The sequence below is a fragment of the Opisthorchis viverrini genome, assembly GCF_000715545.1.
Source record: "Opisthorchis viverrini unplaced genomic scaffold opera_v5_201, whole genome shotgun sequence".
Taxonomy (NCBI): domain Eukaryota; kingdom Metazoa; phylum Platyhelminthes; class Trematoda; order Opisthorchiida; family Opisthorchiidae; genus Opisthorchis; species Opisthorchis viverrini.
The window spans coordinates 69,965-83,156 of record NW_008751856.1 but is presented as its reverse complement, the minus strand read 5'-3'; the positions used below and the strand labels follow the sequence as shown (position 1 = coordinate 83,156).

The following is a 13,192-nucleotide window of genomic DNA, read 5'->3' as shown; positions in this document are numbered from 1 at the left end:
GAATTCGAAAACTACGGCCTCTGACAAGAGTCCTTAGCCTGAGTGAGGCTGTCCATGAGTAGGAGAATGTTCGTCACACAAGAACGGTTTTGGAGGAGTCTACATTTCATTAGGAATATCAAGTTGTTGCTGGTGGGGGAATTTAATATATCCGGTTTCAGTATGCGTCCCACCACCTCGCACGGTACGCCAGTGAGGCTAATGGGTCTATAGGGGCTTGGAGATCATCGGTCACTGGTTCTGTAGATTGGCGTGACAATCGCTTTCTTCCAAGCACAGGAAAGACAGCATGCGTCAAACGACTGTCAGAAGAACGCAAGATGTCTCTAATATTTTTATTGTCAGCCAGGTTACCACTGTTTATTGGAAAAATAATGCATTGGGGGAGCGTATTCTATGTTAAAGTAGGACCGCGAGTACCATCCAAGTTGTGTGCCAGGTTGTTGCCACTAGTCGGTTGACTGATTCCAGACAACTTCCTCTGTTTCACCGCAATGGTGAAAACGTCTCCTCCAGTTGTTCAACTGGCGTATTAAGCACGTCCAACGCCGTTACAGCCCTTCAGTAATTCAGAATGGGGTGCCTGGCGGGAGCACGTTGCAGTAAGTTGTCTTACGCCCCGCAATAAAACCCGCAATTAGTGAGCACCATTTAGGGGAAGAGGCCATCTTCGTAATGTTGTCATGTCTCGTGAGCCTGCTTCTCGTGGCAGGGTGGGCGAATATGGTATCTAACATAAACAATGCCTGATATCCTTACCAAAAGAAATTCGTCACTGCATTTTGGCGTTCAAAAAAGGACTGATAATCTGGCGTTAAGGTTTCTGAGTCAATCGGATTTGAGCATGCAACAAAATGGAGGAACTGTACCCGCAGAAGTACATTTGAAGTAGATTGAAAAATAATGTTCTCAAAACGCAGCCTGACGCAAAATAAAAGTGTCAGGTGTGCCGTTTACGGCTCAAAAATTTGAACGAGAAAGAAATCCTCTGGCCCATAACAGTATCGCCCTTCTAGTAGAGCACGCCCCAAGTTTGTGGGGTATGAGGATATAAGGAACCATACTGGGGGTCTTTTTCGCTACTTTAGCAAATGTGGCACAATAGGTGAATCCGTCTTTCTTGCTGCGGTCAAGGTTTCCGTTAGAACAAGCGAGAGATGTTTTTTATGAATCTGCTTTGCGTGAGGAACGTCAAGTTGTTAGTATTTAGGCTCCTCACGTCACTATGCATCAGTGCACGTCCCACCATTTTGTACGGTATGTCGCTGAAACTGATAAGCTTATGACTTGCCGGAGCGAAGTGGCCATCTAGTTTAAGAATAAGGGTGACAAAACCGCGGATCAATGCAACAAAATTTTCGGCGAGATATTATCGGGCCAACTTAAAAAGGTTCTCGCCCACCTGCACGAAGTTGTATGGGCGAGTCTTATCCAGTTACACTGCTAAACCAAGTCATTCCACCCATAAGGTTCCAAACATCCTTCTCTACAACTTTTATACCTCTTTTATGCTGGGATGTTAAAAATTGATGTGCTGACACTGGATAAAGAAAGCACGAGTAGTTTTAGCTCCCTGCAAGAAGTTCTCCTCCTAAGTGAGAGGTGATATATTCTGCTTGTTTAATGGACAGAGTTTCTTGCGTTTGTATTGCACCTTTTTTATTTTTCCGGACAGAAGCTAACATTTGTTATTGATTCCCACTGGGGAATGTCCAAGCCTCTATTCTACGTTCCCTTCATATTTTCAGGACACCGTTCCATTTACATGGGCATTGTGCTTATTCCTCTGCAAAACGATTCCACCAATCTTACTTTGGTCGTATGAGAAAATACCAGACCACCGTGCGTTTCGCCGAGATTTTTGCCCAGCTGGAGATATCAAAACCCATATCCGCCAAACGCTTGCCGTAGCAAAATGGCTGGGGTGATCTAAAATTTCCGCTGACATATTACCTCCATTGCAGGAGCGAGATCAGCGGAGAAAAAATCATCGAGCCGTTGAATCACCAAATTTTCAAATAATAAAGGCATTAACCACCAGAAAATACAGCTCCATGGAGCCAGACGCTTCGGAAGAGGTCGAAGCACTTGGAAGGTTTTTGGAACACGCATAGCCGCTCTGGTGGTTCATGTTGGCACACTTATTTTCTGGAGTTAGCGTTTATGATAGTTTGGCGTACGAAGCTAGCACGATAATCTAAAATTATACAATTACGTTGCTAAAAATGCCCTACCGACGGCGCCAGAAAACATACTATTCTGCCACCCAGGACGCGTGTGTCAGGTTACAATGCGGAGATTTACTGTTGTATGACGACTCCAAGCAAAAGGTCTGTCTAACCGCAAGTTGATCGCCCAGTTTTGTCAGGAAAACAACTTGAACTTGTGGTAGTCAAGGAATTTTTTGGGATTATATGAAGACGGATATTTAACGACGCACCATCGACAACCACGAACTAAAGGGTCAGATATTTGAGCCAGGTGTTGCACACTGAGGAATTAATCGCGGGAAAGTTCTGCATTTCGTGTTCACCTAATTGTAGCTGAAAACTTGATATGTACATAATATAGAGTGGCCCGGTGGAATACTTTCCGTAATGGAAAACGTGGGGCGCTGTCTTGGAAAGTTAGATGCAAATATATGACGGTAAAGAAGCAGTCTTTTTTGTTGTTGTTGTTGCTTGTCAAGCCAGCAAGTCTATTGGATGACGTCCTTGCCAGACATCAGAATATTGCCCTTCGGTGTCCTCTTACGTTCTGAACCTTCAGGTGATGCACGGTGCCAAAGCATTGCAGTAAACTGTTCGCAGATAAACTAGAATGGCCCTGTTGCGCCGTTCGTTTACTCGTACCCCTACAATGATGGTGACGTTAGCGGGCAATGAGAGGAAATAGCACCATGAGGAACAGCACCGACTGCGTTGACGATTGTCGTTTCTGGCCCTGAGAAAGCATCTTCTGCCGTGCTAACAAACCAGCATTTTGTGCGGCCCCAAGGTACACCCGTATGGGATGCATGAGCCACGTGCAACGCAGAGCGAAGCGCCGAGTGCGGTATGACAGACGCAAAACAGGGAGTTATGTTTGAAAAATTATTCTGGGTGGTTGGGACTGTTACGGACCTTTTCGAGAAAAGGGTCAATAACAGTGGTGGATAGTCTCTGGCACATGAGTACTGTTGATTCCGCCTGCGAATCAATGGTGACCAGCGGTAACTTTCCTTGTTTTCTGACTTCTCATGAGTAACGTGACTCGCATCTGTTTATTATGACACCGTTTCGTTTCTTTGCTCGTTTTCCCCCTGTTTCGTCCCGGCTTAGGGTCTGCTTATGCCTCAGTAACTGATGTCAACACTTATTTTTTGCCCGTCCGTCATTGCTTGCAAGTTCGTCTGGATTGCACCTATTCACGAGCGTCCACTCCGACCGAAAAGCGCGCCGACCGGGTATCGAACCCAGAGTCTGCGGACAGCAGGCGAACGCGTCACCGACTACACCAACCGGACGTCCAACATGGCTGTTTATTTTGTATTACCTATGTATCGCACCTGGCAGATAGCCCTTGCTGAGCTTTGTTTTAAACGGACGAAACCGCGCAATCTGACCTATCACGCGACACGAGCGGCTGCGTCGACGCCGACCGAAAGACAGTCCTTCAAATCCCCAGACTGCCCCGATATAAATCCGTGCTGTGACAGTGACTACTTCCCGCTCCTGCAGATTGCGCCATTGTTGATTAACCATTTCCTGTCAGTCTTCAATATATCATCCACTGCCCCACGTCTGTCTGCTCCTATTGACTACTGACTACGAACTGCGTATAATCTAATAGTCGCAATCGTCCTGTGAGATCCTTAACCGTGTAGATCTTACAAGTACTATATAACTGGAAACGAAAGCATGTTTTGCTGCGTTTCTTGCAGATATAAACTTCCAACAACGCCCTAGGCTTGGCACAGCGACGCAAGAAAGACAGACCAAGAAAGACCAAGAAAGAGAGCTCCAGGCAGATGGCGCCGTGCGATGTCTAATGAAGCTAAAAGAACAAGGGCCGCGTTGGGCGTTGTCAGCTAGTGGATTCTTGAGCCGGTGGTTAAAGTTCTGTGGCTATAAATCGGGAGCCAGCCAGATCTTTGCTGCGGCAACGGTAAGATCACTCATTGACTTTGAAGTGATGCGGCGCTCTTAATAACGTGACGGTGCTGCGTACATGCGACTCACAAAAATGGCCAACTCAGCAACAGCAGAGATCTGTTGGCTTTCGGCCAGCGTTGAAGCGACTTGCGTGTTCTCAGGGAGTCTCTGAGGTCATATTTTGGGAAGCGACAAACCAGTTACCATGTGGTGACTAAAACATGACCACATATCCTTAGGCACCGTAGACGAATAGCTACCAAAACCTTGAGTGCCTCGACAAAGCCGTGTTTGGGCAGTCTCAAGAAAATGTGTCTAATAAGCGCGTCGTCTGACACCCGAAGCCTTTAAACATCGCCTCAAGTCACATGAACCAAAGGTACGGGCGCACACCTTGAAATGCAAGCACACCGTGAAAAGCAAGCAATCCGTAACGGAAGCTACCCTTTCCCATTCGATAACTAGATCACCGAATGCGATGTGTGAGATACAATGTGTTCCCCAGATGCACTAGCCTGTAATTTGAACAGGAAACAAAGACGCTAATGAAAGGGGTTGGAAAATGTTTTTGAGTTAACAATTATATCAACCCCAAAAATGGAACCTAAGGACTTCGGCTATAAACTCAACGAATTTGGCACTCGTTCGTGTATGTCCATTTATAGCGGTCGGTCCAGCGCTACCAATGAAGGGCAGAAAATTCATTAGCTGGCAAGTTTTTGAGATTTTTTAGTCTGAATGTTAAGATGAATTTGTATGATGACGGAGATATTTGCCCAGGAGACATGGATGTATCCTGAAAAAGAAGCGTAAGTCTGACTCGGCTGATTTCACCAACAGTCTTGCACACGTAATAACGCAGAACTACGTCGGGGGTACTAATAAGGACTCTCGCTGTAAAGATTATTAATAGTGCACACTGCGAGAAGTTCAAGTATTTTGGTTATATGGGCTTGTTTAGCTCCAATGCTCGCGTAGCGCGCAGTAAGACCTAGTTGTAATAGCATGAACAGAAGGGCAGTCGCTAGTCGCTGGTTCCAAAAAATGCTTGAAGGTGGAAAATACATATGGGGGTAGGCGTGGGTGAAAATCAGTAATGTAGCAGAAGGCAGCTACGTCAGGTACCTTGGAAATGCCGCAGCTAAAATTTGTGACTAGGAGTGAACTTACTTGAGGACGTAGCGGTCTGTCGGTAGATCACACGTCACACACGCTCAAATCACATAACATCTCCTGTATTACTTGCAACCTTAGCCAACAAAATGTACAGTACAATCTCCCATGCGTTTTTGTCTAGCGGCTAGCACCTGCGTTATGCGCAAACCTTACGAACTTTAACCACACCAGGTCAAATTGTATTCATGTTCGAGACATTATCGAACACGTATGGACACCTTTCTCTTCACACGACGCACCATAAATAGGAACGCTATTAGGTCCGCACACATTCGCGCGCATAGGACAGGAAGTCAGTCGATCCCCACAAGTCTTCAGGGACAACTTAGGGGCCCATGTAGCAGGTATAGTGCGAAGAATACATGTCACGCATCAAAAAATTCACTCGGAACTTTTCAGCATTTGACTTCACACGATAAGTCACTTCTTGGCTTGTTCCCTACTTGCACTGCATTTATTTTCATCAAGTGAACATAACTTTTGCGATCATCATCCTGGTAAGACAGACATTTGTTAGAGCTTGTCACCTCTTCATAATCAAACTAATTATGCCACAACACGATAACCAACGGGGAGGATGGAAGCAGCGTGTTAAGGACAACATATTTGGTCGGGAGACAACAAAAGTGAGGTTACCTACCAACTGGTCACGGGACTGTGCGGCAGCTGCGGTAGCTATATCGTGACGTCGTAGCGTTTTGGTGAGTTGCTTATGTATGTACGTCTTGGGTGGAACATTTGGGGTAACCGAATGCACTTAATGATACCTTGGCTAGAGAAGTTGTCATCACAGTCGATCACCACACCCGGGATAGCAGGTTCGTCGACAGATATTACCAAACACGGCTTACCTGCATGCGACCAGCAGAGAAAGCGCGAAACAGTCACAGCATGAAAATTGTCATTGGCTGGATAAGAACGAACAGGGTGAGTGGCTATACTCTACAATTTAGTGACCCCAGATTTTTTCGCACATGACCATGTTCGACCTAACAGTACAGCCGCGTTCATGTTTTCTATTTTCCTTGTCGCTTAGCCCGGCAGGCACAATCCTGGTGCAACCGGAAGACGGTCAGAGGACACAATGACATGGCGGATAAATGGGTGTGAAACTTCGAAGGCAATGAAAAGAAAGATATATTGTTGTAAGAAAAATTATCTGAGACTAACGAACAGAAGAACACATGAGAAGAGTTTCAAGATCTATCAAGAAAACAACAGGTTGATGTTCGTCCACTGTAAAAATAAAGTGGGGCCTAGAGAGTGCACTTGATGAAAATGTGTGACAAAGCCCCTTGGAAACGTCTACAGGATCTAACGAAAATCGAATACGGCGGGGGGGGGGGGATGACTTGTAACCGGATAGCGGATTATGGTTACCAGGGAAGAAGGAGGGCTAATAGCTTCTTCTGACCTACCGCCAGAAGGATGAAGACACACTGGACATAATGCGGGCGTGTAATGACCCTGGGTAGACAAAGTCTTTAATGAGGAAATATCGAGAAAGATCCACTCTCACCCAAATGCTAGAGGATGTCAACGATAAAATGGGCAAAATCGTGGGAGTGAGGAGTGGACTTCCACACCGTACATCAAGACACCTGTGATGCAAAAAGGCATCATACATGTAGAAAAAAGCAGCAGTGTTGATGAGGTCGTCATACGAAGTCAAGTCCCATCGCGCTAGTAACTATTTAATTTTACTCTTGGGCCTGGTATTTAAGAAGAACAACCCTGGGGAGCTGCACCCCTCAGTTAACATCTGCGTTAATCGCTCTACTGGAAGTCAAGTCCCATCGCGATAACAGAACATACGCTAGTAACAATTTAATTTTACCCTTGGGCCTGGTATTTAAGAAGAACAACCCTGGGGAGCTGCACCCCTCAGTTAACATCTGCGTTAATCGCTCTACTAATGGCTACAAGAGTTCGCAACGGAATCCAAACAACTGCCACAATCTGTTAAAAAAATTTTCATGGTATTTTAATACCGATTGCAAGAGATTTCCGTAAGCCCCTGAGCCTGAGGATCACACTGGACGATTGAAGCTATCGGAGTATAAGCAGCCCGTAAACGGTATATCGTAAAAATAGGTGGATGGGAGTAGCAGTTTCTATATGGACAACCGCGGACGAACGGATCAACAACCATCATAACTCGACAACAGTGTTCTAACCAGAAAACATCATGAGGATAGATGCCAAAAAGGATTGGGTATTTGGGTCTCCTCAAACTTGTCCTTCTCACTGCACCATGAGAAATCGGCCATTCGCCATTTTACGGATGATCCGACGCACCTTCTCCCGTATTACTCGCATGGTCTTCCAAATACTCTATGGGGCCTACGTCAGACCGCTCCTGAAGTACGCCGACCAAGTCGTCTACTCAGGACGCACGGAAGACGTCACCCTCACTGAGCGTGTCCAGTGGGCCGCTACGAGAATGGTTGCCGGCCCCCAAATCCGTGGACTACGAAACGCGTCTCGCGATGCTTGATCTCTTTCCACTGGAGTACCGTCGCCTCCGAGGGGACCTAAGTCTTACTTACGCCCTGTTTGAACAGAGCTTGGCAAACAGGTTTTTTCCCGTTGACCCAGCAAACACCTGGCGGGGGCATAATAAGAAAATTTTCAAGCTCAGAGCGCACACATTCATTAGAAACAATTTTTTCTCACTTCGGGTAGTAGCTGCGTGGAGTGACCTTCCTCCGACGGTTGTCTACGCTCCTCCTAGAACCCAGTTTAAAACACTGTTAGACATTTATTTATGCGAATCCTCGCACTGGCAAGCATACTGCTCCGCGCTGAGAACATAAAGAGCAGTGCTACACCCTTTTTTCACTTATGCCTTTCAGGTGACCGACAGCCACCGACCGGCAAGAACAAAACCGAACCGGGAAACTTGGGCAAAAGCCTCGATCCTGTGTATCAATCCGTGAATCCGTGAATCCGTGAACCTGTGAACTCAGGAAGCGCGAGAAACACTGTTTTTTAGGCGCGAACTACAGTTTTGAGCGCCACCCCTGGACATGCTCTCTGGTCGCAGAGGCTGGTCAGAGGAGTGCGTGATTAGGTATGCAATTTTGATATTATTTTGACTTTTGCTCGCAACTTAGGCATCCATGGAATGATGTAATGCGGGCTGTCCAGAATAAATACCCCAATCCCCAGAATAACAGCGTCCTCAATATGGATGTGATCAAGCGGTCCGTGGATCTACGAACGGGGACTATCCATTCTTTGAAGCTTCTAAACTCTTCGTTTTCTACGTTTCTACATCTGGGACAGTTACGGGCCGTAGAATGGAGTACAATCGATCGCAAGGAAAAGCGGATGGTGACCGTCTCCCATAACATTAGTCTCCGGGCCGTCATGAAGGCAGTCGAACACCTGGAATACAGTGAACATCCCGAAAATAAGGATTGGTAAGTCGTCTTGTTACTCACAGTCTCCAGACCCATTTCACTCAGGCTGGAAAGGCGGGGGGGGGGGTCAAATGTACCAATTACATTCATCGCCAACACCGTCGGTTATGTTTGCGTCCACAAATAAGTGGGTACATGATTAGGAAGACGAAAGCCTGTAGGTTGGTATCGTTGCAGGTAGACTGATTGCCTCCGACAGTTATGATGGGTGTAATGGGAAGAGTAGTACATAATCTATTGAGCCTGGTGGAAATGCGAACCTATTTCATCCGAAGGTTTCAATCCGATTCGACCAGGTGAATAAAAGAATGTATACAACGTGATGTGTGTGGAACTATACAAATGCCATCCACTGATGACGGGAGAAACAGTGGTAGCTAATTCCGCGCTCCATATGTGCTCTTCGATATGGATGAGTCCAAGATCGTTGTCATTGCTTTGGACGGAATGCTCAATGGAGGAGACGTTCGATGGTGTTGAGAATAGTAACTATTTGGCGTTGACTGCCGTGCTGGTTTCAAAAATGTGGTACAGCTGGAGCGACGGATTTTCCTCGAGTTCGATTAATGTGTGTTCTGTGGCTGGTACACTTCGACCAGATTTGGCTGTCGTTTTGTGCAAACATCGGGTGGGGATCAACGGATGAGGAAGGTCGGTGGACCAGGTTGGTTGTTTTGAGTGCCTCCATGGAGGTGCGGGAACGCAGATGAGGGGAGAAGTCACGTGGTAGTCCAGACGCCTTGATTCTTGTGGATTTGTACGGAGTCCAAATCATTAGGAAGTTATGGTGATTGACGAGGCGGTTTGAAGTACGTCGTCGTGAAGGGGTTTTGATTTTGCCCATGCTAATTGGACGATGGGTCTAAGACGATAAGGTCTCTGCGCCACATTTTTAAATCTTCATTATTGAACAACACTGACCAGTTCAATGGAGGGTAAAACGGAAGACGGGTGGTTGATAGAAATATTGAAGATAAGGCATCATAGTGCGGATCTCGGAAAGCTCCGCTGCCCAGTGCACTTGACCGGGCATTGGCATGCGGACCTTCTCGCTAGACATTCCATATACATAATTTATCGCTGCCTCCAGACTTGATCACGTGGATTGGGACTCCTCTACGTAACCATCATCTGCAAGTAAGAACAGACGGCTTTATCCTCCAGACTCACAATATCAGTGGCATGGCAGATAGGCACCGAATTCGCCCTTTCCTAGAGTACTCAATTCCATTCAACATATAACTGAGTCTTGTCGATACCGTTTCGCTGACTGAGGATCTACGAATACTTCCTCGTCATTGGAACTTGGTGTTTGTTGTTTTATACCCCCGTCACTACCACGGAAAATTTTCATCGGAGCTTGCTTTTTCTATCCCTTTGCCTATTTACATGAATCGGGCGTCACGGATTTGTTCATCCATTATCACCCATATCAAGTTACTGCTACATATTGTAGAGATGCTCACCTCTCATCCCGTTTTTCCGAAAGCCATCCGTCTTTGAAATTCCATAGCTCATAAAACCTCCAACTATTCGATAACTGGGTTAACTTCGTTCTGAATCTTCATTTAATTCTTGTATTATTTATGTATTTTATGTTGTATTTCGTCCTTATTTACTGCGAGATTCTGACCATATCTCCTCCGTTCCTCTGTAGTCCATATTTATTTAATTCGAAAAGCTAGTGCGCGGATTATGAAGACACGAACGGCGTCCGCCAACTTGCCCAAGTGATGGCGTTATAAGCGAATTTCACTGGATCTAAAAGGATATACACAAGGCGACTACAATAGCCACCTTGCTTAGTCGTTGTGAGACTTGGACCTTCCTACCTGAAGACCCTAGGTGTCTTCAAATTTTCGATCGCTGGTGTCTTCGAAGCATAGCTTGAGTTAGCCGGTTGCAAAGAGCCGAAGCAGCTCGTAAGTGGATACTTGACAACGAGTCAGANCGTGAATACGTGAATCCGTGAACCTGTGAACTCAGGAAGCGCGAGAAACACTGTTTTAGGCGCGAACTACAGTTTTGAGCGCCACCCCTGGACATGCTCTCTGGTCGCAGAGGCTGGTCAGAGGAGTGCGTGATTAGGTATGCAATTTTGATATTATTTTGACTTTTGCTCGCAACTTAGGCATCCATGGAATGATGTAATGCGGGCTGTCCAGAATAAATACCCCAATCCCCAGAATAACAGCGTCCTCAATATGGATGTGATCAAGCGGTCCGTGGATCTACGAACGGGGACTATCCATTCTTTGAAGCTTCTAAACTCTTCGTTTTCTACGTTTCTACATCTGGGACAGTTACGGGCCGTAGAATGGAGTACAATCGATCGCAAGGAAAAGCGGATGGTGACCGTCTCCCATAACATTAGTCTCCGGGCCGTCATGAAGGCAGTCGAACACCTGGAATACAGTGAACATCCCGAAAATAAGGATTGGTAAGTCGTCTTGTTACTCACAGTCTCCAGACCCATTTCACTCAGGCTGGAAAGGCGGGGAGGGGGGTCAATATACCAATTACATTCATCGCCAACACCGTCGGTTATGTTTGCGTCCACAAATAAGTGGGTACATGATTAGGAAGACGAAAGCCTGTAGGTTGGTATCGTTGCAGGTAGACTGATTGCCTCCGACAGTTATGATGGGTGTAATGGGAAGAGTAGTACATAATCTATTGAGCCTGGTGGAAATGCGAACCTATTTCATCCGAAGGTTTCAATCCGATTCGACCAGGTGAATAAAAGAATGTATACAACGTGATGTGTGTGGAACTATACAAATGCCATCCACTGATGACGGGAGAAACAGTGGTAGCTAATTCCGCGCTCCATATGTGCTCTTCGATATGGATGAGTCCAAGATCGTTGTCATTGCTTTGGACGGAATGCTCAATGGAGGAGACGTTCGATGGTGTTGAGAATAGTAACTATTTGGCGTTGACTGCCGTGCTGGTTTCAAAAATGTGGTACAGCTGGAGCGACGGATTTTCCTCGAGTTCGATTAATGTGTGTTCTGTGGCTGGTACACTTCGACCAGATTTGGCTGTCGTTTTGTGCAAACATCGGGTGGGGATCAACGGATGAGGAAGGTCGGTGGACCAGGTTGGTTGTTTTGAGTGCCTCCATGGAGGTGCGGGAACGCAGATGAGGGGAGAAGTCACGTGGTAGTCCAGACGCCTTGATTCTTGTGGATTTGTACGGAGTCCAAATCATTAGGAAGTTATGGTGATTGACGAGGCGGTTTGAAGTACGTCGTCGTGAAGGGGTTTTGATTTTGCCCATGCTAATTGGACGATGGGTCTAAGACGATAAGGTCTCTGCGCCACATTTTTAAATCTTCATTATTGAACAACACTGACCAGTTCAATGGAGGGTAAAACGGAAGACGGGTGGTTGATAGAAATATTGAAGATAAGGCATCATAGTGCGGATCTCGGAGGGCTCCGCTACACAGTGCACTTGACCGGGCATTGGCATGCGGACCTTCTCGCTAGACATTCCATATACATAAGTTATCGCTGCATCCAGACTTGATCACGTGGATTGGGACTCCTCTACGTAACCATCTTCTGCAAGTAAGAACAGACGGCTTTATCCTCCAGACTCAAAATATCAGTGGCATGGCAGATAGGCACCCAATTCGCCCTTTCCTAGAGTACTCAATTCCATTCAACATATAACTGAGTCTTGTCGATACCGTTTCGCTGACTGAGGATCTACAAATACTTCCTCGTCATTGGAACTTGGTGTTTGTTGTTTTATACCCCCGTCACTACCACGGAAAATTTTCATCCGAGCTTGCTTTTTCTATCCATTTGCCTATTTACATGAATCGGGCGTCACGGATTTGTTCATCCATTGTCACCCATATCAAGTTACTGCTACATATTGTAGAGATGCTCACCTCTCATCCCGTTTTTCCGAAAGCCATCCGTCTTTGAAATTCCATAGCTCATAAAACCTCCAACTATTCGATAACTGGGTTAACTTCGTTCTGAATCTTCATTTAATTCTTGTATTATTTATGTATTTTATGTTGTATTTCGTCCTTATTTACTGCGAGATTCTGACCACATCTTTTCCGTTCCTCTGTAGTCCATATTTATTTAATTCGAAAAGCTAGTGCGCGGATTATGAAGACACGAACGGCGTCCGCCAACTTGCCCAAGCGATGGCGTTATAAGCGAATTTCACTGGATCTAAAATGATATACACAAGGCGACTACAATAGCCACCTTGCTTAGTCGTTGTGAAACTTGGACCTTCCTACCTGAAGACCCTAGGTGTCTTCAAAATTTCGATCACTAGTGTCTTCGAAGCATAGCTTGAGTTAGCCAGTTGCAGAGAGCCGAAGCAGCTCGTAAGTGGATACTTGACAACGAGTCAGAATCGTTAGGGATATATATATATATATATATATATATATATATATATATGTATCTAGACACACCTCATGG

The 13,192-nt window shown here is 45.9% G+C and overlaps 2 protein-coding genes across 2 annotated transcripts in view; both read left to right on the top strand.

Annotated features, from left to right (window-relative positions):
• Positions 1-66: 66 nt before the first annotated feature.
• On the top strand, positions 67-1,911 carry T265_08060 (hypothetical protein; the record flags this gene model as incomplete). The annotated part of the gene is made up of 3 exons (XM_009173755.1): positions 67-132; positions 162-349; positions 1,749-1,911. The coding sequence occupies 3 exons, from the start codon at positions 67-69 to the stop codon at positions 1,909-1,911; spliced, it is 417 nt and encodes a 138-aa protein (XP_009172019.1).
• A 6,394-nt stretch (positions 1,912-8,305) lies between these two features.
• T265_08059 (hypothetical protein) overlaps positions 8,306-13,192 on the top strand; it is a gene marked incomplete at both ends in the record, with an annotated part of 12,729 nt that continues 7,842 nt past the window's right edge. The window contains 2 exons of the mRNA XM_009173754.1: positions 8,306-8,382; positions 10,866-11,174. Coding sequence (XP_009172018.1) covers positions 8,339-8,382; positions 10,866-11,174 — 353 coding nt within the window. The remainder of the gene's footprint in view (positions 8,383-10,865; positions 11,175-13,192) is intronic.